Source organism: Parambassis ranga, chromosome 19, assembly GCF_900634625.1.
Source record: "Parambassis ranga chromosome 19, fParRan2.1, whole genome shotgun sequence".
Taxonomy (NCBI): Eukaryota; Metazoa; Chordata; class Actinopteri; family Ambassidae; genus Parambassis; species Parambassis ranga.
Genome location: NC_041039.1, coordinates 23,118,206 through 23,144,677, shown reverse-complemented (window position 1 = coordinate 23,144,677; position 26,472 = coordinate 23,118,206). Strand labels below are relative to the sequence as shown.

The window sequence follows — 26,472 nt, the reverse complement described above, 5'->3', positions numbered from 1 at the left end:
TCCAAATAAACATCTTGTCCTTCATACTGAGCTGGCCGGATCGTGGAAAAACCACAGACTCTCACGATGTCAGCAGACCGACATTGACCGTTGTGTAGTGAAAACATGGACACTATCTGATGAAGCATAAAGACATTAATATTCATATGGCTCATCATTTTTTTGCTATTAGCTGGTGAAAGTGTGCACAGGAGTGACATTAGACTCCATTAGGTGCAGCGGAGTGGCCTGCATGTTAAATACAGTGGAGCAGGTGACACACTATAAATAGCGTGGCGGAGTGTGTGTGTGTGTGTGTGTGAGAGAGGCAGTCCTGTCATGACACAAACGGCGAGCTGTTGCTTCGTTCTGCAGCTTCAACGCTGACTCAGGTGAGACGACACATTTCACTGTTTCAGGTAGTTTCTGTGTAAACAAAGTGAATGTGATCACTGAAGATTGCTTACCAGTGATACATCTGATCAGCAGTAAATTAGGTCGGGTCACAGAGTCTGCATACAGAGGCAGACCCTGAGGGTAGGCCTGGCACTCGTCTTAACTCTTAAATGTTTCACCTTATAATGTTTTTGTGCAGTATGAAACTTGATCTTTGGTTTAAAAAAAGCCAAATATTTAGTGAATTTTCACCATGGGCCTGCTGCTCACATGTGGGTCGATCATGGCTTCCTGTCTGTGCTGTGGAGGGCAGAATTTTTTAGTTTCTTACAGAATTAGTGGTGACGTCAGAAACATGGAGGCGGCTGACGACATGGATGAAGACGAACTCCTGGACCACAACGTTCAGATGATGCTTCACGAGTCGTGTCAGAGAGAACGCCTGACAGGATCAGGAAGGTGAACCAGGCTAACTGTGTATTCGAAGTTCCATCATAAGTAAAAATGCACATAAACAAAACAGGTATAAATAGGAAATCTGATGTGAAGGCTGACTTTAACTGCTAATCACAGCCTGCTGAAGTTTTTTTTAATTCTTGGGACAGTTTTTCCACCAAAAATCTAAAGGACCTGATGTTTATGGCATCAAATTGCCTCAGTGACACTAGCTAGCCTGCTAATGCAGCCGCCCAGCACCTACTACACAAGGTCAGGTAACAGGTTCTGAAATTAAATTAACCTTCCTCCTCTCATGTGTACATCTCACAGAGGAACTTTGAGGCTTGTCGGGGCCATCAAACAAGGTAAAATCCCAGCACACACAGTCACACAGTGTGTTTTATCCATTGTTAGTAAATGCTAAAAAGAAGCTAGCATTTCATGGAAAGGAAAAGAAAGGAAGCAGCAGTTTTTCTTACTTCTACATTGTGCAGGCGATGTGCCGGCGCTGCAGGAGCTCTGCGATTCCCCAGCAGCCTTCACCAAGGCGGACGAGCGCGGCTGGTATCCTCTGCACTGGGCGGCAGTCCAACCTCTGGTCCCCGTCCTGGAGATGGTGCTGTATGGTGGGTAAGAGGTCCCAGGTTTTATTTTACCCAACAGTCAGGGGCCGAAGAGGCCGGATAAAACTACAGGCTGTCCAGAATAAATGAAAGGCTGACGAGCAAACACCGAGAACTAAGAAGCAAAATAAAGAGTGCAGCAGGAAACAAAGTACAAACAAAACACCTCACACACTTTAACAAAGAACTAACCTGTTAACTCAGCAGCAGAACCCAGTGAACAATATGGAACAACACCAAGACACAAGTGACACTAACGAGGGCGGACAAAAGCAGGAAGTAAAGGAACAGACCTACCAAAATAAAACAGGAAATACAACAGAAAGACAAAAAACCCATCTGCGATCACTGAAAATGTATGTAAAAAATACACTAAACTAAAACTCATTCTGCACAGTTCACTCCGTGGCCTCTAGGGGCTGACTCCAAAAGTAAGTCAATCGTCAAAGCTTTGTTGAAATGGTGGACGTAGAATTTAACTTGTGTGTTCTTCAGCGTCTTTCAGACTTACTCTGGAGGAGAAGACCGTGGAAGGTGAGACTTTCCTAACGTTAGCAGTGAAAGCCGGTTTGGTGACAAATGTCAAGATGCTGCTGGACCACGGAGCTTCTCCTCACACTACCAGCAGCAGGAATGAATCTCCTCTGCTTTTAGGTGGACATTGAAACACTACTTCTTGTCTCTCAAAGCAGACCTGAGTTTCTGTGCATTCATCCTCCCGGTCTTGTGTCCTCTTTGCAGCTGTCAGAGCCGGGTCGCTTCCGATGGTTTCCAGTCTGATTGCTGCGGGTGCTCGGGTGGAGCAGGTGTGTCTGAAGAAGTGGACGGCCATGCACGAGGCCTCCAGAGCCGGCTGCGCTGCCGTCATGGAGCTCTTGCTGCAGAACGGAGGTCAGGTTAGGGAGACGGACCAGCATGGAGTGACTCCTCTGGGCATCGCTGCGGAGTACAGCCACCCTGAAGTCCTGGAGCTCCTCATCAAACATGGTGAACCAATAGCCCCGCCCCTTTAAAGAGACTGGCAGTCACAGATTCTGAACTGACCGCCAGTTACAGTTTGTGCATGCTGCTAAACCTATTTTGTGCGTTTCCATTTAGGTGCTGATGTGAACGCTCAGGCACCCAATGGCGACAGCGTGCTGTACGATGCAGCAGGTTCGGGGAATCCAGACTGTATCGACATTCTGCTGCAGCACGGTGCGAATCCTAACATCCACAACCTGAGCTCCCAGCTGCCCATCCACCGAGCGGCATACGAAGGACACTACCTGTAGGTATCCCTGCGCTAACACGGAGGTCTGTGGAGATTGACTCACCTTCAAGTGGCTGCCTGTGGAACTGTTCTAGCAGCTGCTAGCTCTGATCCCTTCAGCTGAAGCAGTAATCAGTGCTTTGCGGTGATTGGGATGATGTTAAATGTCTTTATTCCTGGTTCTCTTCCATTGTTTTCATCAGAGCTTTGAGGATTTTGATCCCGATCACCACTCGACGAGCGCTGCGCCTGTCCGGCCAAAGTCCCGTGCACTCTGCTGCAGACGGAGGCCACGCCCACTGCCTGGAACTGCTGCTTCAAAAAAGCTTTGACGTCAACACGCTGCTGTCAGATCACATCTCTGAGAACTACGGAGACATGCGGAGGAGCCCGCTCTACTTCACTGTCTCCAACGGAGACGCCACATGCACTGAGCTGCTGCTGAAGTCAGGGGCCAAACCAGACCTGGACCCGCTGCGCTGCCTCCTGGTGGCGGTCAGGTCTGGACGTTATGAGATTGTGAAGCTGCTGCTGGCGGCCGGAGCGGACGTGAACTGCAGCTTCACAGTGGTGAATGACACAGTGTTTCCCACGGCGCTGCAGTACTGCCTGAAGGACGAGGTGATGATGAGGCTGCTGCTCAACAATGGCTACGATGCAGAGAAGTGTTTCTGTTGTAACCATGATGACGACTGGGATGAGCTGAGTGAGTCCGAATGCTCACAGGAGGAAAAAGTTGCTGTAAGTTCTGTTTTAATCTCTGAACTCCACTTAGGTCACCTCACACCAGAGGCTACACCACCATGAAAGCACACACATCTCCATGTTTGCTTTAGGCCTGAACTCCTGCCATCAAATCCATGAGAAATGTTATGATGTGATGTCCTTTCTCTCTGTGTAACTCTCCTCTGTCTCCTCTGTTGTCAAGTTTTGCGACTTTGTCAGTGTCTCCTGGATGGTTAACCTGGTGGGCGGAGTCGTGTCGATCCTCCTCGACTACGTCGGTCAGGTTTCTCTCTGTGGGAAACTGATGAAGCTGCTGGAGAAACACAAGGAGTGGCCTCACATCCACGGGACCACTGGTGAGTTAACGGTGAGGATGAAGAGAGGAGCTGCTGCAGGACACGCGGCTGATGGTCGTGTTTCTGTCATCCATGCAGGTAACCCTCGCTCGCTGTCTCACCTGAGCAGACTGGAGATCAGGAAGCACCTGAGCTGCAGCGCTCTGAGGTCCATGCAGCTTCCCAACAGGCTGAAGGACTACCTGCTGTTCAAGGAGAACGACCTGTACACCAAAATAATCTGCAGGGAGGACTGATGGGGCTCTTAGCACTGAATATGTATTTAATTTTTTTTTTCTGTGGTGTTTTGTACTTAAAGACTTTGACAGATTTCCACTTGATTCAACTAAGAGGTCGACTGAAGCCTCTTATTTTCCTCCACAGTCATTTCTGGGAACATGTTTGAACGCAGGCCTCTCTGCTGCCTCTCTAGAATGAAGTTTATAACTCTTGAATCAGTGAACGCATGCCTTTTTTGTTGATGATGTTTGATCTCAAACACGCACTGTGACCCCTGCTGCACCCATACAGGAAAGGAATGCACTGCTGATTGGAAAGGATCAGGTGACTCTCAGTCTGGCATCTTGCAAACCAACAGGTGACATCACCTATTAATATCTTTATAAACAGACTGACAGTCAGAAGGTGTGACCTGCTTTGTCTCGCTGAAGGCGGATCAGCTCTAAATTTAACCTCCCGACCTGCAGAAAGAACAACAGCAGCAGCAGCATGGCTGAACTTCCTGGCAGGTCACCCAAGAACCTGATAACAGAAAGAGGTCACGCTGCTTTGAACGACCTCCAAACAGTCAGTGGTGGAGGTCAGGTCAGATCTGTGGCAGCTCCAGCCAGCAGGTGTGTGCTAATGTCCTAAAACAAAGCCAGGTATATACAGAGTAAATACAAACAAGATGTTGGTTCACACAGCCAGGTTATTGATGCTAATGTGCAGCTAAAATGTCACATGACTACAGATTTAGTGATGTGTTGTGTCACTCACAGCCTTTTCACTTCAGACATGAAACATGATAGGAGAAGCAGCCTGTCAGGGGGGATGCACGTTATAGTGTTGCTCAGGCAGTTGTCCTGGCAACCAGACAACAACACAAAAGATCTGAATTCTGAAGCATGAGATGATCAGAGAGATCAGAGAAGATGCAGAACTTTTGGGTCATTGAATGAGGTTCCAGGTTGTGCCCTGAAGCTCACAGTCAGAAATGTGACTATTTATTTAAAATTTCCCAGCATGTATAGCACCATCTTGTCCTAGCACAGATGGTGATAATGTGTTAGCATTGGCTAAGCAGCAGTGACGGCTTTGACAGTGAATCCCGAGCCAAAAGTGATTGAAGAGCGGACATGTTTACACCGACACTGGGTGTAGTGATGAAGGTTTTACAGTCAACAAGCAGGAAATCTGTCCACTTTTATACTTTGTCTATTAAGTGGTTTCTTAGCTAACAGTACTGACATGAGAGAACCCTCCTGTTCTTTTTTTGTCAACATCTCATGAACTTCTCATGAAGAGTTCTTACGGACTCACAGTTGTGATTTTAAATGTCCAAACAGCCTTTAGTCCAGGCTGGCATCAGGGTGTATCAGTGTCAGTGCCTTGTAATCCCATCATCCTCGGGGAGAACAAGTGTTTACCCCATTGACAACCACGTTTCAGTGTCCTGACACCTTACGTAACGCCTCAACTCTGATGTTTACTCTCCCTCCATTTTCTTTGAGGCACGAGTCACTCATGAACCACCGGGACCGGCCACTCAGAGGGCTCACATTCCTGCAGTAAGCCTATCTCATTGACCACCCCCACCCAATACCCTAAAAAAAGACAGCACCATGAGAAGCACAGCGGCCCTCCCCTCGCCCTCCACCCCCTGTCAGGGTCCTCTGGCAGCTGTGAGCAGTGGATGAGTGTGGATCCACCGTTAACCCACAGCATCCCTGCTCTGAAGTATTCTGATGGAGACAAGTCAGAACAGCTTAGGAAGGATTTAACCACAAGGAAATATAAGAAGAAGCAAGTTAAGTCTTTGGAAAGTCCTACAAGCCACCCTGAATCATGAGTACCTTCGGGTACCGCAGAGAGCTAAAGAAGTACGAGGAGGTGGACGAAGATGAGCTTCTGGCTACGCTGTCCTCTGAGGAGCTCCAGGAGCTGGAGAAGGAGCTGGCCGACCTCGACCCTGACGATAACATCCCCATCGGCCTGAGGCAGAAAGACCAGACCGCCAAAATCCCCACGGGACTGTTTGATCGGGATGCTCTGCTGAAATACTGGGAGGACGAAAACACACAGCTGCTGGAGGGTGAAACGGTGAAGTCCAGCCAAGGACAGGTAAGTAAAGGACACGGGGCTGGTCTGCTGTCTGCTACTTAAAAAAAAAGACATTCATGTGTCACATGTAACGTGTCGCTGGACAAGAGTCTAAAAATACTGTTACTGTCTGAGAAATGCCAGATTTAATAACGGTCTGCCAGCACTGAAGAGGGCTCTTAATTAAGAGGCAGGAGGAGAATGTCAGGGATGACCTCATTTTCTCTGCTATCATCTACAGGAAAAACAGCCAGACAGGAGCAGGGAGAAGTTGACCGCCAGCAGTGAGACTGTGGACGGCGACAGGAGGAAGAAGAGAGAACACAAGAAAACAGGGAAGAGCATTCGTGGTAAAAATGAGGCCAAGGAAGACGAGGTGGAGAAGACAGATGAGAGCAGAAAGGATGTTCTGGTGGTGGCTAAATGTGCTGTGAAGAATGGGTTGTCAAAAGTCTTGAGAGCTGAGCCAAAGAGGACTGAAAGCACGCGCCAAACCCAGGACGTGATCCCAGAAAGGCCGAGCGAGAACCCCATCATCATCGACACAGCTCTGGAAATGATCCTGAGTGATGATCCCACCATGACGGAGGTCAACCTCAACAACGTCGAAGACATCTCCCAGGAGACTTTGCTTCGTTTTGCTGAAGCTTTGGCCACAAACACTCACGTCCATGTTTTCAGCCTCGCCAACACCCATGCAGACGATCGGGTCGCCTTTGCCATCTCCAAGATGCTCTGTGAGAACTCCTCCATCAAAAACCTGAACATTGAGTCGAACTTTGTGTCCGGTCAGGGCATCCTGGCTCTGCTGGCGGCGCTGCAGCACAACAGGACGCTGGTGGAGCTTCGCTTCCACAACCAGCGTCACATCTGTGGGGGGAAAGTGGAGATGGAGATGGTCCAGCTCCTGAGAGAAAACACCACTCTGCTCAAGCTCGGTTACCAGTTTGACCTCCCGGGTCCGAGGATGACGGCGACCAGTATCCTGACACGCAACCAGGACCAACAAAGACAGAGGAGGCTCCAACAGAAGGTGACACAGAGTCCCACAGAGGTGTCTGGGCAGGTTTCTGGTTCATTAACAGAAAACAAACCTCCAAAGAAGGCGTCACAATCACACCAAACAGAGAAACAGAAGAGAAACCCTGCTCCTCCTCCTCCTCCTCCTCCTCCATCTCTAGAACCACCAACAAGGAAGATCGCTGAGATGGTCAAGCAGCACGAAGGCTCAAACACAAAGGGTCAGCTGAACCAGAGGAAGCCAAAGTCTAAGAAGCTCAAGAACGGCACCAACGAGAAAGACAGCACAGATGTCCTCAAGGATCTAAAGAATGCCTTGAAACCGCCGATGCAGAAGAGACGAGACGATTCAAACCGTCTGCCGCCGCCGCAGAGGTCGAGCCGTGACGACCTGATGGCAGCCATCCGTGGGAGCAGCATCAGCTCCTTAAAGAGGGTAAGGATGATGATTTTCAGGTTGTCACTGACTGATGTGAATGTGAAAGCACCACAGACATAATTTACCATTAGAGCCCCTCAGCATGAAGGCCGGCTGTCATCAGACGACAGACTGTCATCCTGAGAATTCCTCGAGCCTCTGTCACGTTATAAATAGTTTGACTTCTTCACGGCTGTTTGATAAGAGCTGCTGGGAGACGAGCAGAGCGTCTGAGCGGGGCGTTTAATGACACTCTGAACTTTATAAAGACATCCTGTATGCAGTCTTTGTGTTGACTTCAGTGTCAGACAACATTCAGGCTTGTCTTTTATTTCGGGAGCAGACGATCACATGCTCACACACTTCACCGATCACTGTTTACTTCAACATTATGAGTTGTTTATGTCACTGTTGCTAGGCAACTGAGTTTGGTCTATTTATAGTGAGTCTTCAGACCTAAAAGTTTCTGAATGAGTGTGTCAGGAATAAATCTGCATTCACCTCATGTTATTAAAGGAATAACATCAAGTATACTTGGTTAATCTGTTTTTCTCAGCCAGAGTTACAGGATACAGACAGATAACAGATTAGGATTGCAGTTTAAACTTGAAGATTTAATTCAGATTCAGATTAGAAGTTTAAATACAGATTAGGTTTTTAGATTTAATGCAGTATGAGGTTAATTTGAAATTAGGATTATAGGATATGTTGAATTTAGGGGCAATTTGAGATCCGACTTTTAGGGTAATCTCAAATTATGTTTTATTTAATATTACTATCAAATTAGGGCTAATTTGAGATTAGGATTACAGGTTAAACTCAGGTTAAGTGCAATTTGAGATTTTTTTTTTAAAGATAATCTCAAATTAGGGCCATTTTGAGAAAACCCTCAAATCAAGGCTAATTTGAGATTAGGATTCCAGGTTAAATTTAGTTTAATTTGAGATTGAGATTTTAGGCTAATCTCAAACCAGGACTAATTTAAGATAAAATACAATATAATTTTAGACTGAAGTTAGGGTTAATTGGAGATTTAGAACACAGGATATAGATATATAGAATATAAATTAGCAAATCTGGAATCTCAGATTAGGACTCCAGTTTACCTCCTTTATGATCAGATCATGAACATACTCTGTTTTCTTGAGATTACAGATTATTTTGTATAGGCTACAACATGCATTTCAGTAACAAACTTTTAAAAGTTTTAATTTTTTGACCTCTCTTTGTTGTTTCAGGTGTCATAGATGTGAACGACCTGATGGATCACAACTGTTCTCACGTTGTCTTGAAATATTTTTATTTTCACACTTTTGTCACTTTGTTAACAGTATCTTTTATTAAAGATGTCACGTGATGAAGCATCTGTGTTCTTTTATTTTGTTACTTGTGCGTGAAACTATATGTGTAAAGAAATAAACGTTTATATTATTCCAACATAAATTGTGATTCTTACTTCTGATTTATGCAGTTTTTTCTGTAAAATAAAATATAATTTTACCAACAGGCTAGTTGTGGCCACTGTTCAGTTGGTTGCAATCTGCAACCTGGCATCTAGATGGCACTAAACCCTGCACAGACTTTGCCCGAAACAGACACTACATAGACAGCACTATGACATGGTGAGAGGGTTGCGTCATGTTGTACACACTAAGCTGATGCAGCTGTAACAACCACCCGGCGCTCATTACTCCACTTCATACATCAGCTTCACGATGGAGACCTGAGCACAGGATCAGCTAAGCATGTTCTCTAATAAAGAGCACCCACAAAGGGATTAAACAGGACTACAAACACTAAGAGTGTGCAGCAGCTGCTGATTACTGTCCATCAACACACACACACACAGTTCAACACACTTCATTTGCTACTTTACTCACAACAACACACACTGAACAGACGTGTGTGGGGATGCTATGCGCTGACGAGGTGCAGACAGAAAGTAAACAAGTTGTTCAGCTGCAGCTACAAAGAGTCAGTTTACACACACACACTCTCCCTGAAGGGAGTCCATGTTTAGTAAATAACTGTGAAGCTCTGCTGTTTCACAGCCTTTCAGATCAACCCTGTGATCAATAGTTTACTGCAGTCATTACATCATACAGGTGATTACTGATGTAATCTATACCGACAGAAAGCCTCCTAAATACTGTATGTGCAGGACATTTGGTCATTAAAGGAATAAAGTTTAGAAGACCTTCAAAAGAATTATTTAATTATGCCTCATACCTTAGCATGCTAACCATCTGTATGCTGGCATAATTCCTCTTTGAACCACTCGGTGGTGTAGTGAGTCAGTGCAGCATCTAGTCTGCTGTTTGCTGCCAACCAGAGAAGAAGAATCAAGGTTAGAGGTGATGATGTTCTGATAGAAAACTGCTGGCTTATAGCTTAATGATCTGCTTCTGCACTGATCTAACGCCTCTTTCAGTCACTTGGTATAACTGTATAGAACCCTTCAGTATGTCAGAGGTTTTAACAGCGCCCCCATCTGTATGGAACATGCAACAGCTACACAACACATCACCTCAATAACTACTCAGATCTGTAGAGAGACGGGAGTGAGGACTACAAAGTCATATTTCTAAAATCACAAAGCAACAAAACAAACATCTCTCTGTAAATATTAACATTTATTTAGGTATACAATTTAGTATTCCCCGCCCTCCCACCCCCCCCGACCCCGTTCACAGGTTTGATGTCAGTATCTCGGCGTCTCGCTGCAGCACTGAGCCTCGCTGGAGGACAGTAAAAACTCTAAGACAGACAGTTAAAATGATCATTTCTTTACACCGTTTACAGACGGAGGATCACAGGCGTCGCCAAACCCATGAGCTGCGTGAAAATGCCACATTTGGTTCATCAATATTATTATTTGCTTTGTCTATCGTTTTCCATTAGGAGGCATTTACAGTCGCATTGCATAAAATCATAGTTTGTTAATGGAAGGACGGAGGAGGATGAGCAAGTGAGATTTTCTATTTTTTTTTTTTTTGGATGATTCCTCGTGATGATGTCACAAGTGACGCGAGAACAAAACTCCCAAACGGCACACCATGCCGCCATTTTGTTTGTTTGTTTTTTTAGTGTTTTTGCTAAAGAAACATCAGTCATGGTCACAAAACGTTTAAAAGATCCCATCGTCAACATACCCTGCATGAAGTAAAAATAAAAACTACGACAGACAAATGCACAAAAATAGAACCGAACTATCATAGAAACTGTGCAAATAAACGGCTTTAATTACATAAGTTGCGTGTGAGGCGATCCTAGTCGCAGCGTTTTGGTCATCGAACGTCTTTTAGTGAAAAAAAAAAAAAATAACACAACTAAACTATGATTTAGTAGGAAAACACTCAGGTATGAAAAGAAGCGCGGTAAGAAAATAGTGTTATTTCGCATTTAAACCACACACACACACACACACACAAAGAGGATCCTGCCTGTTTTTTTTCTCCCTTTTCTCAAACATGGAATAAAGAAGTGAACACATAAAAATATTTCCCACAAAGCGCACAAAGACTTCTCACAGCAGGGTGTCACATGATCTACTGATGAAATGTAAGTTGTGCTGATGACAGTGTGTAAGTGCTTTCTGATGAGATGGATGGATGGATGAGCGGATTTAACTGATGAGGTATTGCACAGATTAATAATCATTTTAAAAAAAAGAGCAAAAGGCAAAAAAATAAATATACAGCAAATTCATACAACATTTACATTGCAATTTTAGTTAGACTCTGGAAGATTTTCAGGAGATATTGTAGTGTCAGTGGTATGGAGGGGAGCGGAGGGCTGCTGCTAGTCATCCCACTCGTCGTCGTCCTCAAAGTCCTCGTCTTCTTCGTCATCCTCGTCTTCGTCTGGCAAAACAAGGTAAAGAAAGTAAAGAATGTGAAGAAAGAAGCAGGTTTCCTGGGAAATGATCTCAACCAATCAGATGACAGCCTGATGTCTGCAGGATGGTTTTGTGAAAGCTCGCTTTTTTCTCTAAATGTGGAGCTTTCTGCAGCTGTACCCATGGCAACAGTGCACTTCCTGTTTAGATCTGTTCACCTACACTATTCTAATAGCTACTAGGAGAGCAGCAGCCATCTTTGCGAAAACAGAATGAGTGGACGGCTGCATGGGACGCCTCAGCTGTTACCTGAGGAATGGATGGCTTTGCTCCTCTTCTGCATCACTTCCATGAGAGCGCCGACGATACCCGCAGTAGAAGCCGGCGTCGGAGGGCCAGACTCTGGAAGATCGGACACCTGGAGACGCACAAAGGTGTCAGTTTGTTACAGGTGCACTGTGACAGGTGTGTTCAGTGTGTAATGTTGGAATCAGTGCAGCTGTCTCACGGTCTTGAGCTGGATTCCCTGTCGGATCTGGTCCAGCAGGGCGTCCCGCCCGGTGCTGGACACCGGCGTTCGGTTGTTCTGCTCCACTTTCTTCAGCTGGGTTCCTCCCCTGATCTGCTCCAACAGTGCCGACTTCCCTCCGGGGCTCGGTGAGTGAGGTGAATCCCCCCCGACGCCGTCTAGCTCAGGTGGAGGGCCAGGAGGGGGAGGGGGAGGAGGAGGAGGAGGAGGCGGTGCAGGGGCGCTGCTTCCCGGGGAATGCTGGGCTGGTGGGGGAGGTGGAGGGGGCGGAGCTTGTGGAGCAACGGAAGATTGTGAGGAGGAAGATGGAGGAGGAGGAGGGGAAGGTTGGTGCTGGTGGTGGTGATGATGATGATGATGATGATGATGGTGGGGTGGTGGGGGAGCGTGGTGGCCTCCCCTAGTCGGAGGAGGTGGGGGAGGCGGAGCACCCAGAGTTCCAGGTCTTGAGGGTGGCGGGGGAGGAGGAGCTGAAGCGGGGGCTCTGGAGGGAGGAGGGGGAGGAGGGGCTCCTCGGCCTCCCCTGGACGGCGGTGGAGGTGGTGGTGGAGCCGAGGTTTGATGGGGTGGAGGAGGAGGAGGAGGAGGGGGGCCACCGCGAGAAGGAGGTGGAGGGGGTGCTGGGGAGAGATAAGACACACGTAACACCGTCAGCACATTCACACCTGCTGAAACTCTGACCACACCACAACTCCCCAAACGTGAGGATCGCCCCCTGGTGGCTGGCTGCAGTACAGATCACAAACCTGACTGAAGCTGAGACAGGAGTGGAACACATAAAGTCACATCCTGCTACATTCGGATTCTGATCACTCCTCTGTTCTGCTTTCAGCCCTTCACAGGTTAACATGAATAAAACATGGAGAGAAACTGGAACAGCAGAAACACGGCGTGTCACACAGAATATCAGAGTCAGACAGAGAGAAGCGTTTCATCTGTGCCGCTCATGACAGAGGAAATGAAGGAGGAGGAAGGAAAATGACTGTTTGAGATACGGCTGTGAGTGGAATCATAATGCATCCATTAAAGAAAAAAAAAGAAATCTGTGTTTCTGGTGACAGCCATTTATTCTACGAGTGGAGGCAATAAAACAGTTATGCTATTTGTGGACTCTCCTTTTTTAAGGAACAGATAAAGCTCCATCTGTGAATATTCTGTTGGTGGTAACAACCAAACATAACTACCAAAAGCTGCATAAATCAGAGTACTTGTACCTATCAGTGGAACAGTGTTAGCTCCACATGCTTTCACTACTATAATTATAACAGTCCACCTTCTGTTTTTTAATGATTCTGTCAGAAAATGTTTTACCTGTTTTTCTTGACAGATGAAATATAACTTTCAAAAGCTGGCACACATTTGTTATTATGTTATAAATGCTCAGAACAGTGTGTAATAACAAGAAAAGTAAAAAAAACTGATTTCAAAATTTATGACTTTAACCTTAAAATAAACAACTATAAATGTGCAGCAACAAGACTTTTGAGATGACAAAAATTCAATTAAACTATTTTACATCAACTCTCCTATGCTCCACAAAACTCCCGCCCCTGGCACACACGCAGTGTGGTCATTACCGTGATAAATGTACTAACAATCGAAAAAGCCGTTTCTCAGCTTTCAGAATCCGTTGAGATTTTTTCAATAGAAAACATAAGCAGAGCTACGGGAGTTTGAACAGTGCATGTCAATTTTTACAGACTTCATGACTCTACCATTGGCGATAAGAAGCCAAAAAAAACAAAAAAACTCAGTCACGTGACTGCAGGTTATCATGGCCGCCTGGTTTTGGTGCCATTCATCAGTTGCATAATAGACTTGAAAGACTGTAAAATGCTTGTTGCTCTGTGCTGTCATGGGTCGTGTGTGTGTGTGAAAATGAGTGAATGCAGGGGGGAAAATCATGTGTTTAGTTATAGAAATAGATCACACAGTGGCAAATATTACAGATGAAGCTCTTAAAGGTCTTAAAGTGACACAGGGTTAGCCACCAGTGAGCGACCCCGAGGCTGCTCTCGGCTCCACTGACTGTCTGATTACAGTGAACACATATAAACCATCCTAACTATCAGACACGAGCCTCCTTTAGTTATTACATGTGGAGAGGCCCCAGATCACGGAGGTGGTGAGGATTACTGCGTTTGGTGAAATAAAGTACGTAATGTGCAGAATGTTTACCTGAAAAATTACTGACGTAGCACAGGATTAAGATCACAGACGGGGTTTATTTCCATTTTAACACATGATGCGTTCAGGGACCATCCAAAGGTTCCAAGTGTGTGTGTGTGCCTGTGTGTGAGCTCTCACCCTGCCTCCTCAGCTCATTCTTGACAGCCTCCACCCCTCCCTTCTTCTCGATGAAGTCGTAGATGACCTTTGACGTCTCTCGATCCTTCAGCTGAGCCTCGGAGATGCCGCACATGTCGAACAGGTTCTTCAGTTCAGGGTCCAGGTTGTTCAGCTGTTGGCGACACATTTAATTACCGACTACTCTGGTCAGGTGGCTGCAGACTTTCATTATCATTATCTGACCTTTCAAGGTAAGCTATGAAGCAAAGGTGTGGAACCTGTCAGTGTAAGTGAAGAGAACACGTTTTTCTTTTGGACTGTTTCACTCACACTGCACAAGCTTTGAGATCCTCTGCAGTGACTCAAAGTGTCAGTCTGACACCTGGTGGCCAGCAGATAGAAATACAAGCTGACAGAATCCTGACTCAGGTCACCAAATTGCACCTCCTGGATCTTTATTGTTTATTTAATATACCATTTACTTTTACCATCAAGAAACACAGCACTGAAGTTTGTATCCAGCACTTCTCTGTCCACGTCTGGCCCTAAACTTTCCTGTAATCTCCCAAAAAAATAACTGCTGCTGCAGACAGAGACTCCTCCAGCAGAAGCACCTCTAGAGTTCACCGGATGTTCTGATTATTTTCCATTGAATGGGTTTGTGTTTATCCTAATTAATTGCTGCAGCACGTGGTGCTGTAATTAGTGAATGATCAGCGGCCTCTCTCTGGAACATTCTGTATCTGTGCAGCTAGATGAATATGAGCAGGAAGCAACAAGAGCCTATTGTGTGATTTCCTCATGCAGCCACCACACAGGTCACTATTGTGCTCCTGTGAGTGTGTGTCTGTGTGTATGTGAAGGGGGGGGGGGGGGGGGGTACTCACATCAAAACCTGTGTTCGGATCCCAGCCCACGTGACCGATGTGCCTGAAGAAGATGGGACAGATACGTGGTGAGATCACACACACACACACACAGCAGTACAGAGGCCGTCCAGCATTTCATGTACAGTGGGTGACCATGCGTGCACATGCAAAATAGTGAGCCCACACCACGTCCTTCAGTCACAGAGTGACAGAGTGGTCATTGAGGGCTCTGAGATGCTAATGTAACATGTTTACAGCTGCAGGGTCCGACACCACGGAAACACTGACTGAAGCTCGTCTTCAAAGCTCAGACCCGTAAATTAATTAACAGACACCCCACTGATTGCCTCGGTCCACTCCGAATGCCCTCTTATATTTATCTGTACATTATTAAATGAGCACCACTTTGCTGCAGCGCAGTGACGGTCATGGACTCACTGGAAGTTGCTGGGCGTGCCGATGTCGGCCTTGGTCAGCTTCTTCTTCTTGCCTTTGGTCTTCTTGTCCTTGCGGGCCAGGCCGCTGTGGCTCAGCATGTTGTTGAGGTGGTACGGCTGCTGGTGGCTGTGGGAGTTGGAGTGGAATCGGACGTTGTTGATCTCTGGATTCTTTATGTCCACTGTGGCCATGGGCAGAGCTGGACCTGTGGGAGGAAAAGGGGGGGGGATCAGGGAGGAACATCCATCCATCAGTGGTACCGGATTTTAAACTTTACATTTGTGTCAAGTTTTTCATACATTTACAGTTATGTCTGGAGGATATTTTTCAGTATTTTGCTCCAGTAGAAAGTGAGCTGAGGGACGCCAGCCCCAGTGAGAAAGAGAAAACAGGCAAATGTGTCGACCTTTTGGACATTTATGTCCCGTTCACTCAGCCCATTTGCACCTCACTGCTGTGTGAAAGTAAGTGATGGAGCATTTTGTTGCCTTTGAGTCGGCATCAGACACAATGAATCAGCCCAGAAAACACAGCACAGTCACACGTAAGCTTAAAAAGGAGACTTTTGTGGACCTAATGACAACATTTATGTCACATGGACCCTTATAAACACACAGGAGTGCAGAGTGAGAGATCAATCAGATCAAACCTGATATAAACAGTTCATCCACCAACAGGTACAAGGTGGTTAGCTAACCAATACATCTATATGAGTTTATGCAGATATTCCTGCTGCAGATGCTGCTGATCCATACTGCCTGATGTACTTCCTTTCATTTTCATACGTCTGCCTCTATTTTGAAAGGTTTTGTTGTTGTTTCCTGGTTGCTATGAGACATTCACAATCGTCAGGAGGAAGCAGGATGGATCACTCCTTAAGGGCTTCTATTAGCACCTCCTGAAAAACAATGCTGAGCAGAGCTCCACCAGGTGAAACACACACGCTATGATGTAACCAACTAACTGACTATCAATATCTTTGACTGCATTTAATAAATGTTTCATCTACATACATACAGCTCACCTGTGCAGAACACAAAATGGCTGCAGCCATCAGCTGCAGCTGGTTTAAAGGCACACTGCCAATTAGCTCAGCCTGATTAAAATGTCTCTCTTATTTATGCGAGTGCAGCTAAAGCACCTGTAAAAAGAGGAGAGTTCTATGCGAGTGCGATGCAGCAGAGCCCGGCAGGCTGTAGTTCTGCTTTCTCACTGCCATGGAACAAAGCACAGTCTGGCCTCGGGTTGTTATGCCCTGCTGCAGACTCAAAGATCTGTTACTCTGGACTTCCTGCATCATATTTCATTGTCTCTCTGGAACCGTAATCAATATTAACAGTATTTGCTGCAGGCATACACACAATTTTCTGACAGCCGCACACACACACACACACACAAGCAGTTATTAGACCTTCTAAGAACTTTTAAGGTTATTGTGGCTAAAGGGAAGTCTGGTTTTAATAATCCACCTGACCCTCCACAATATGGCTGTAATAATCCTGTGTAACCTGTGGCACCAGCATGGCAGAAGGCTGCGGTGCATTCAGTGGTTTCACATTCACCAACAGTGATTTCCTCCATCTTTACTAATACACTGACCAGCCCGCGTCACTCAGTCCTCGAATTCGTCATAATCTGCATAAACCACAGCAACATCTGACATAACCACTAATCCACTACTAATCCCAGACCAAATCCTCGTCGTTGCCCCCACTCCCTCTCATGAATGACCAGAATGAACAGGCTTCCCTCAAATCTGCATGCTCCCGAAGCACCAGGAAGAGGAGCCGCTGGTGGATCAGGCAGAGCTGATCAAATGGTTCTGTGTGTGTGTGTCAGGGTGATAAATGGATTGCAAAAGGGACATGGACACCATCATGTTTAGGACATAATTCATCAGAGAGCTCCAGATTCTCCTACAAATCAGGTGCATTTCAGGAATTTAGCCACACCAAGGGTGCTTCACAGCTCCCTCAAATCAATGCAGGCGGCGAACGAGTCTGAGCCCAACAGCAGGTGTGAAATGCAGATGGATCAAAGCTAGAAACTAGAAAATTTAACCACAGCCAACCTTAAAATTGTGATGTTTCATCAGAACCACAGAACCGCCTTACTGGAAAAGCATTTATACTAACAAGATACTCCCCTCTTCACTAATCTGCATAATGTTTGTGCAGACCTGTGTAAAAAAAACCCATTAAATTCTAGTTTATTTACATTTTTGGAAAATCAACCAGTTCTTTCATTGTGTCTTTGTATCCGTGTGGCGCTGCACAAACGCATTGTGGCCATGATTGTGGCGTTTCCACAGAGGTGCAGGACTTTATGTTGCAGTGAGACAATGAGAACTCACTGGCTGAACATGTAACAGGAGCTGGAAGGATGCCGCAGATCTAACACCTCGGATCTCCACAAACACAACATGACAACAAACATCTAGCGGTGAGTATCCATTCAATTCAATGAGCAGCATTGTGAAGGAGCTTCGGCTGGATTTATAAGTTCAGCTCAGGTAACACAGTCAGAGACAAGCCCCCCCTGTATCCACAAACCCCGACGGTAATCCCTGAATGTGAGCAGCTCCTTTTTTTTTTTTAATGAATGCTCTAATAATTAAAATAAAAACACAACAATATGTTCCACAGCTGATGCCTGATGTGTTCACAGCGTCCTGGGTGCTGATTCTTTCCAGCGTGACTGTTTGCCGAGCAGTCAGAATGTAATCAAACAGTCTTTTGGGAGGACGTGCTACCACCGCTGCTGAGCAGGAGATCTGAATTTAAAAGCAGGTAGAGGCAACAAAAACGTGATAAAACAGCACGACAAAATGTCAGCTACCCACACTGAAACGAGGGCGTTATACTCAGCAGAGACCGTCTTACTCTTGGATGCATGTCAAGAATTAGATCAGGGACACCACAGAGGTACTCGTTCACTTACAGTGCATGCAAAACTGCGACAAACCTAAAAAGTTTGTTAACACTGCCTGGTTCTTCCTGTGCTGTGCTGAAAGCCACAGAAACAGCACAGAAGTGGAGGGAACTCAAACATGATGCATTCAAGGGCCATCAGAAAGTTCAGTCAGATATTTTTAAAGAAACCTGAGTAACTAACCGACATGAAGTCCACACAAAACAAGTTGATCGGCAGCCGTGACTGCAGGGATTACAGATTAGGCCTAATGTGCATCACAACAGGGTTTAAAGGGAACAACAACAAAGACCATGTGGTCTACATATGGCACAGATGGGCTTCCTGCTGACCAGATTAACCTGCGGCTGCAGACTCAACTCTGAGCGAGTCACACTGTCTGTGAAACAATGCTGCCAACGTGTCAGGAAACACCACACTGCAGTCTGCTGGCACTGGTCTTCCAGATACACACACACACAGAGTAACACACACACACACAGAGTAACATCTGTTTTGGAGCATGAACACTGTTTCCATCAGTGCGTCGCTGCTACATTCATACAGACAGCTTCTCTGTAACTCCACAGCCTGCTGCTGTTTCTAGATACATACTGCCAATGAGACCCCACAACAAGATGCTTATTAACCCTTACCAGACATACTGGGTTCACTCACACAGATGTGTGTGTGTGCACCAAGCCTAAAAACTTATTAATGAAGCTGCTGCTGCTAGCTGAACGAGGCGTGATGCATGTGCAGAAACTTGATGCATGTATTTATAAGTACACACTTTGAAGCTGCTAACGGCATACAGACATCAGGTACCTTCATTACTGTCATTTTTACTGGGTTTGTGTTCTTTTTCTAGGTTTTTTTCATCACATATAAGTTGACAGACTGTACACAAGCGCCCAGAGATGATGCCCAAAGACATTAATGCTCACAAGCAGCCAATCTAACATACCTGTGTTGTTTCATCGCACATGGCTGCACATTATAACATCTAAAACTTTCAGCCCACGACTCATTTTACCATTTAGTGGTAAATGAGTCCACTAAATGTGTTTAGTAGGCAGCAGTGGTGTATGGTGCTCTTTGCTGGGCCGCCTTAAGCAATTTCCCCATTGTGGGACTAATAAAGGTTTCTTAAATTAAAGGGTCTGTTCAGGAACAGCGTTTGTTCACCTGGCTACTTCTCAATTTTGATGTTATCGGATGCTTTTTGCACACGTTGTCCTCAACTTAGCTGAATTGTGTTTAAAGGCCTGCAGGTTTGTGGGGGTTTTGAGCATTTAGATGCAAGCTGTAACAAAAACTAACTTAAAAGATGTGTATGTGCATATATGTTGCAGGATATTTTACCATTTATCACATTTTCCAGGTCTGGGAAAGTGTCTATGCTGTGCCTCACTGTATTTCTTGTGTTTTTGCATAATGAGGCTTAATTTGGAGAAGAGTCACTATAAGCTGATGAAGGAAGAAAAGCTGAAGCTGAATTATCAGTATTAAAAGTTCCACATACCATTTTTAGGGTCACCTCTTTTGTCTGAAAAAGAAAAATTAATACAATTATAGTTTCAGAACCACAGCGGTCAGCTGAGAACACGTTAAGCAGACAGTTATCCGGTGTTTTTAAGAAGAAAGTGAGCTGTTCAAGAATCAGAAAGCGTTCTGAAGCTGGGTTAGTAGAGATTTGTGGCGGTCAGAGGAAAGACAGCGTTAAGCCTGAGGTGTTGGAGCCATCAAAGAAAACATGCCGTCTCATGTCTGCGATGTAGCGAGCGGCGCAGTAAGAAAGAATGTTCAGGAAGTCGGGAAGAGGAGAAGCCAAAGGTTTGAAAGCTCAGATGTGTCTGGCATACGCTGCCCCGCCTCCACCTACACCTTAAAAAAACCTTCTGTGTCCCAGCTCTGCGAGCCTTTGAACCCTCAGTCATCATCACAGTTTGAGCGGTGCACATCAAAAAGCAGGCATGCTGAGAGGAGCTGGAGGGAAGCCAGAGAGGAGCCTCACTGCAGAGGCATTTACTAGACTGAGGAAGCAGACTTTCACAGCAGCAGAGGGAAGACGGCTAGTCCACAGCGACAGAGGGAGGAAGACAACTGTCCCAAACCAAACCTCAGCTCGTGCACCTGTCTGAAACACTCACACACAACAGACGAAGGGCTTTACTTATCATTGAGATAACCTATGTGAACAATTTGATGCACGTCTCTCTGACAGACACGAGTGAGGCAGACTGGTTTGGGATGCAGATTCAGGCTTGGTTAGTACACAAAGCGATGACTTCCTCAGTGGGAAGAGGAGAGAAACAAACCATAAAAGCTGAAACTCGCCTGTTTTCCGTTGCCGTCGGTTGAGCAGATCATTGATGGCGGCTCTGAAGCGTTTGGCCTCTTCTTCACTGGCAAAGTTCAGACCCATCTGACACGTCTGAGAGGAACGAGAAGAGCCACCGTGATTAAAATAACCAGATAAGACTGCAGAGCATCATGTCTGCATACACACAGGACAAAATGGCGGCTGGATCAGAACAAATTCTACCCTAAAACTGAGCAAAGTGGTTTTAATCAACATCACCAGGTGTTTGTGTTGATTAACTTCACCACCAAATCGTGAAAGAAATGGAAAAACCGTGCCCCTGAATGCACCATGAGGCATTCTATAGGAAAATGTAACCAAATAAAACATGTTTAATTAAAAATTCTCCAAAAATCCAACTTAATTCTATAAAAATCAAAACATTCTGCACGCCGCTGCAGAAATAGTAGCCATAATCGAGTTGTTTCCATAGAGGAGCAGGACTTTATGTTGCAGTGAGACTGCAGACTATGTAGCTGTGTCTCTAATGAACAGTAAAGGACGTAATCACTGAGGCCTGCTGCTGTGCTGCACATTCAGATTTTGACATAACCGCTTACATCTCCTGCAAATGTGATGAAGTAGGGTCTGGAGCTGCTGGTGGAGAAGTTGTGGTACAGTTCCTGTTCAAACATGGTTTTTCCTTCCTAAAAACACACAGAAAGAAATGGAAATATTAGGAGACTCATCAAACTTTGTGTTTAGTTAAAGACCTGCACCCACTGACCTTGATGTCAAACACTCTGATGAAGTAGGATCTCTGTGGGTTGTCTTTGACCAGGCAGACCACTCCACAGCACCTCTTCACCCAGCTGTAGCTCCGTTCGGCCACGTACACCTGGACCACCGCCGAACACAGCGTCTGAGCAAACAGATGGAGGCGATGCTTCGTTAAAAAAAATGTGACTTTACAGACTCCATATGTGACAAAGCAGCCAACAGGGGAAGAGGAAGTGCACACGATGCAAAACCTCTAAAGCTGCGATAAGGACTGCAGAAACAAAGCAGGCCATGAGTGGTACAACAATGAGACCTTTAGAAATTTAGATTACAAGTCTTGTATGCAAATATCTCAACAGTGGATTCTCACATGTGCAGCGTGACATGAATAAATTAAGTCTGACATTATGGCAGGAGGCAGAAAGCCTGTCCATTCATTTGATTGGTTGTTGGTGTCGAGCAAACTGCCGACTTATTTTCCCATCAAGTGATTAGTGATTGAACCAAAGTTGATCCTTTAAAAGGGCACTGCACTGATTTAGCATCCGTCACCGTCACAAAGTGGGAGAAAAAGTGTGTATCTGACATTTCTCCACAGTTATTCAATCCTCGTTTCTGCAGAGCAGGAAGTCCAGCTGCTGTGGTCAGCACTGCGCCGTCCTCACACTGTTCTGGTGTGTGGTTTTGAGGTTTCTGCAGAGGTCACGCTGTGTTAAATCCTTTGCCAACAGTCCTCCCTCTGCGGCAGAATGTAACTTCGGAGGAAAAGCGGAAATGCCACTAGGCCTCCTCTGTGATTCACGAGCAGCAGGAAACACTTTTCACCATGAAATCAGTGCACAGCATCACACAGCCAAGGTCAAAGGTCAGCTGTTAAAAGCCTTGTTTAGACTGTAAATTCTCACAGAGGGAAAGTATGCGGTAATAAAAACAAGTCACGGACACGGCAGGTTCTCATCATGCTTTTGGATTGTTTACCAGACAAATCAAGAGCTCTGGAGATGCCTTCATGGACTGTGACGCTGTAACAAACTCAGCAATTATTTTCTCCATAATAAAACTGAATTTTAGACCTTAAACTGAAAACAAAACAACATCCTGTCACATGTCACAGTCAGTATGGTTACTTTTCAGGACGTTTTGTGACTAGACACTTCTGAATGATGGTGAGTTCAAGAACAACTTGGTTTTAACAACACAATGACTGCTGGCAGAAGACTGTAGGTTATCTCAGAGTTCTAGTAAAAAGATGTAAAATCTGAGTGGTGGTTCAGAATATTTAAAGAAACCAGTAAACATCAAAGTCTAAATATCCCACTGCAGGACGTCCCTAAACTTTTCTGTAATCTGCCACCAGTTAAATCCACGACAGAGCGGAGGGGCTGCCCTCAAAGCCGGATTAGTAAATTAGCCAAATAACTTCAGAAAATGCATATGTAATATTTTCTAAAATGGCGTTTTCATGACCTTGCATAACTGCAGCCAAACATCTAACATAATATCTTCATTCTCAAACCTGTTTCACCCGAATTCGTTTTCATGTTGTCTCAGACTCGGGTCTAACTTTCTAATCCTTCTTTGTGAAAAACTGCCCACGACAACCCTCCATCTGTGGGGGTGTTCTTGTGGAGGACAGGGACATCAGGTCTGATCACACATGATCCTGAATGCTGGTCTTTAGTTGGTGGTGGTGTGCATGAGATGTGACAACAGCAGCTTTCTCACAAACATGTTCGCTGCCACATTACGAGCTGTTTTCCAGGAAAGCTGCAGCATAAAACACTGCTTCAATGAGAATTCTATGAAGTAAAATCCCATTTAAACGGCAGGTTTATGATTCCATCAGCACTAATCTGCCTAACCAGTCCTGCAGTTAAACGGACGGTTGTGACCTCTGAGCTCAGGTGCTCCACACACTGCAGGCTGCCGACCCTGCAGGCTCAGCTCCAGCTCAGCCTTCAAAGCCTGCAGCAGCACACATGAAAAGCTGCTGAGCTGTGCTGCAACAGTTCAGATTAGAACAAATATCTGAGCGGGTTTTCTGTAGTTATGGATGAAGTGCACGAAGGATAAAAACATGTTGAGATGCAGCCATGAAATGTGGCATCTATAAAACCTGAATGTAATAAATGTTGAGGAAAGGAGCTGAATCTGAGTCTTATCTCCACACGGAGAGGAAACACATGGCCATCTTTGATGCAGTAAAAGGACACGCAGCACTGCATCAGAGCTCCAGCAGCATATTTACACACTCAAAACTGCACTCTACACAACACAACAACATCGTATTGTTTTACAACAAGATCCATAGATACTGGTGATGGAAAGGGGCTGCCAGTCCAGTTTTAAGGCTTTGTTCGCCAGTTTGCAGTATAGTGTTACACAGATTTTTAGGATAGGCCTGAGTGTGTTTGGCATGCCTTCTGGAGCTCTCCTGGGGCCTCCTGCAGGTACACATCCATCCCCTCATGTTGCAGTGTGTTTAAAAGTTCCTGCCAAGTGATGTCTTCCAAAATATTCAGAGATTTTTGTTCCCTTACAATGATCCTTTCCTGCTGATCGATCATTACCTACTCACACGTGATATAACTGTATACAAACACACTAGCTTTATGGATTTTTCTTCTGCCTGTCCAAAAATCAAACATACAGTCTTTGGTCTCACATAAATTATTAGAATTTTTTTGCTTTGACCTTGAAAAATAAACACATTTTGATGATGACATTGTTTGGAACAAGTTAACAAACTGATTGTACCTTAATTAGAGCTGTACTGGCTAACAACGTGAGGGAGGCTTGAAGGAGAAGAACGAGGACTTCTTCCATTAAGTCTGAGGAATGCACCTGCACCTAGCCTGAACCTGCAGGTGGTAAACAAACCGAGGAACTTACGGTGCATTTCCTGCCAAGGTAGCCGAACAGGCACTCGTTCTCCTGCGGGGTCAGGAGCAGGGAGCCGACGTTAACAGCCCTGCGGGGCGGCGGGTGGCTGTTCATGGCTCGGAATATTTCTTGTCAAACCCTGAAATGATGCGGTTATCCCCCAGAAAGGGTTCAGCAAGACACCACCGATTACACAAAATCCATGCGGGCTCCGGTTGCTGTGGCCTGCAACCGGATCATCTCCCCGCTCGGTCCGACTCCGGGAAGCAGGGCGGTGGAGGACAGGGGGCGGGGGGTGTTTTCCAGGCTTGCTCCTGCTCAATCAAAGGCCGTTACTCCCCCGCTTAGTGTTAAGTGTGAAATAAAGGACTCGTTGGACGTCCCTACACAGAAAAACACTCAACTTTCATTCGGAAACTCCAGCAGCTGCAGCAGCGATGCGTACATCCAACATGGCAGCGGGAAGGAGGAGACCACTTTAAAGAGGGAGCGGAGGGGGGGGTCTCAATTCAAACAAACGCTTCAAATACCCACTCCAATATAGTTTAATACGTAAAGCAGGCAAACAGAAATGCTGAATGATATCATTTAACATTTAACTTAAGTTATGATTACGTGTGTTTGTGATCTGTGTTGAGGCTAAAATGTGTCAATACAGAATGGTTCGGTCCGATGTGGCAGCAGGCAGGAATGCAGGCTCTGCGGAGGGAAAGGGAGGCGCGGGAAAGGGGAGGGGTGTGACGTAAGACGCAGGGAGGAGCCACACGGTGGACGTAGAAGACGCATTCCGTCATAAATAATTAGCAAAAACAACAAATACTGGATTTAATCAATTAAATTCTGACATTTCATTATAAAATAATGTATATTTACTGTTTATGTTTATACTGTTTTTAAAGACAATTTGTTTGGGAATTCGAAATATATGAAATAAAAATTACTTTTTTTGTTGTTTAAAAAAGATGAAAAATGAGCCTTACCTTTTTCTGTCCACATCACATTAGGCACCACGTCATGATGCATGTTTGGTCTGTGCATCATGACTTCATGCATGTTATTGTATTTTACTGGAAGCACCACAAGATGGCGGCACACACTTTGCCCTCCAACCTCATCTCTCTCTCCTGAATAACAAAAAAAAAGCAAAGCCTCAGCAGCAATCCTTCCATTGTAACCAAAGTATACAATACTGTCTGTCCATTTTTCATTGTAATTGGATCATAGTGATTCATATTTCTTTTTATTATTATTATTATAACCAAACATTACTATTAAATAACCGAATGCTTTGCAACCTGGAGTAATGTGTAATGAAAACAGTTTTATTTCAGTCTTAAATTAAAAAGTGTTTGGTTTGCACTGTAGGCCAAACTCGTCATGAAATTATACTTATAATGTATAGAATCAGTTAGAATCAGAATTACTTTATTTATCCCTGAGGGGAAATTATTTTTTGTTACAGACAAATAGAAATTAAAGATAAATTGAAGTATGAAAGTGAAGTATATAAGAAATATCTAAATACCTAGATAGCATTTAAATTGATCTAAAGAAGAAGAAACATATTTACTACTGTATAAAAACCTTTACATTGTAAAGAGCAGGACATGAATGTACCTGTATGAATGTACAGTGTCTGAGTGACTGTTACAGTTCAGAGTTCAGTAGTTTGATTGAGACAGGCAGGAATGACTTCCTGTGTCTCTCAGTGGTGCATCGTGGGAGTTTGAGTCTGTTGCTGAACGAGCTCCTGTAGCTGGTCAGCACAGTGTGGAGCGGGTGAGAGGGACAGTCCAGTATGATCTTTATTTTGGACACACCTCTGTCAGAGAGTCCAGGTCCTCTCCTACAACATCCTTCCTGATGATTCTGTTAAAAAAAATAACAATCCAACAACATCTGAGCAGCCTACTGAAGCTGGTGTGTGTCGGGTTCAGGTTGAATATCTACATTACTCCAGGTAGTTCTCGATTTCAAGGAATGTGGTGTGATTTGATCTAATGTTTAGTTAACACTGACTCAGTTTGAGTTCATGGAGCATGATGTCTGTTAGGGCGTGTGATATCAAGCAAACCTTGGTGTCAGGTTTGTTTGTGTAGCTGTAAACTGACATTTCTGCCCA

The 26,472-nt window shown here is 45.2% G+C and overlaps 3 protein-coding genes across 8 annotated transcripts; 2 read left to right on the top strand and 1 right to left on the bottom strand.

Moving 5' to 3' along the window:
• Positions 1–96: 96 nt before the first annotated feature.
• asb15a (ankyrin repeat and SOCS box containing 15a) lies at positions 97–5,612 on the top strand. Of its 5 annotated transcripts, none has more exons than XR_003672213.1 (10): positions 98–834; positions 1,144–1,178; positions 1,308–1,439; positions 1,932–2,090; positions 2,178–2,423; positions 2,535–2,706; positions 2,892–3,429; positions 3,617–3,770; positions 3,849–4,603; positions 5,483–5,612. XR_003672213.1 is itself a non-coding variant. In XM_028430587.1 (10 exons), the coding sequence occupies exons 1-9, from the start codon at positions 629–631 to the stop codon at positions 4,004–4,006; spliced, it is 1,800 nt and encodes a 599-aa protein (XP_028286388.1). In that variant the 5' UTR covers positions 98–628; the 3' UTR covers positions 4,007–4,028; positions 5,483–5,611. The 5 variants fall into 5 exon arrangements, 4 of the variants coding, with proteins under 4 accessions (XP_028286389.1, XP_028286391.1, XP_028286388.1 ...); XM_028430587.1 differs by having other exon boundaries at positions 3,849–4,028; positions 5,483–5,611; XM_028430589.1 differs by lacking the exon at positions 5,483–5,612 and having other exon boundaries at positions 98–371; positions 689–834; positions 3,849–4,336.
• A 6-nt stretch (positions 5,613–5,618) lies between these two features.
• On the top strand, positions 5,619–8,900 carry lmod2a (leiomodin 2 (cardiac) a). Its single transcript, XM_028430595.1, has 3 exons — positions 5,619–6,092; positions 6,313–7,527; positions 8,748–8,900. The coding sequence occupies exons 1-3, from the start codon at positions 5,817–5,819 to the stop codon at positions 8,754–8,756; spliced, it is 1,500 nt and encodes a 499-aa protein (XP_028286396.1). The 5' UTR covers positions 5,619–5,816; the 3' UTR covers positions 8,757–8,900.
• A 1,289-nt stretch (positions 8,901–10,189) lies between these two features.
• Positions 10,190–24,810, bottom strand: wasla (WASP like actin nucleation promoting factor a). 2 transcript variants are annotated; one of them, XM_028432108.1, is made up of 11 exons: positions 24,360–24,810; positions 21,475–21,609; positions 21,308–21,394; positions 20,723–20,819; positions 19,908–19,931; positions 15,473–15,677; positions 15,053–15,095; positions 14,184–14,337; positions 11,856–12,496; positions 11,657–11,765; positions 10,190–11,372 (listed from the first exon to the last, which is right to left on the bottom strand). In XM_028432108.1, the coding sequence occupies exons 1-11, from the start codon at positions 24,462–24,464 to the stop codon at positions 11,311–11,313; spliced, it is 1,662 nt and encodes a 553-aa protein (XP_028287909.1). In that variant the 5' UTR covers positions 24,465–24,810; the 3' UTR covers positions 10,190–11,310. The 2 variants fall into 2 exon arrangements, with proteins under 2 accessions (XP_028287909.1, XP_028287910.1); XM_028432109.1 differs by lacking the exon at positions 19,908–19,931.
• Positions 24,811–26,472: the final 1,662 nt, after the last annotated feature.

Excerpts from the sequence above, each read along its gene's own strand:
- asb15a (XM_028430587.1), top strand. The coding sequence starts at position 629 with ATGGGCCTGCTGCTCACATGTGGGTCGATCATGGCTTCCTGTCTGTGC. Across the intron at positions 1,179-1,307 it reads TGTCGGGGCCATCAAACAAG|GCGATGTGCCGGCGCTGCAG; the intron begins GTAAAATCCCAG and ends TACATTGTGCAG. Across the intron at positions 3,430-3,616 it reads CACAGGAGGAAAAAGTTGCT|TTTTGCGACTTTGTCAGTGT; the intron begins GTAAGTTCTGTT and ends TCTGTTGTCAAG.
- wasla (XM_028432108.1), bottom strand. The coding sequence starts at position 24,464 with ATGAACAGCCACCCGCCGCCCCGCAGGGCTGTTAACGTCGGCTCCCTG. Across the intron at positions 14,338-15,052 it reads ATCCGAACACAGGTTTTGAT|CTGAACAACCTGGACCCTGA; the intron begins GTGAGTACCCCC and ends TGTCGCCAACAG. Across the intron at positions 12,497-14,183 it reads GAATGAGCTGAGGAGGCAGG|CACCCCCTCCACCTCCTTCT; the intron begins GTGAGAGCTCAC and ends ATCTCTCCCCAG.
- lmod2a (XM_028430595.1), top strand. The coding sequence starts at position 5,817 with ATGAGTACCTTCGGGTACCGCAGAGAGCTAAAGAAGTACGAGGAGGTG. Across the intron at positions 6,093-6,312 it reads TGAAGTCCAGCCAAGGACAG|GAAAAACAGCCAGACAGGAG; the intron begins GTAAGTAAAGGA and ends TATCATCTACAG.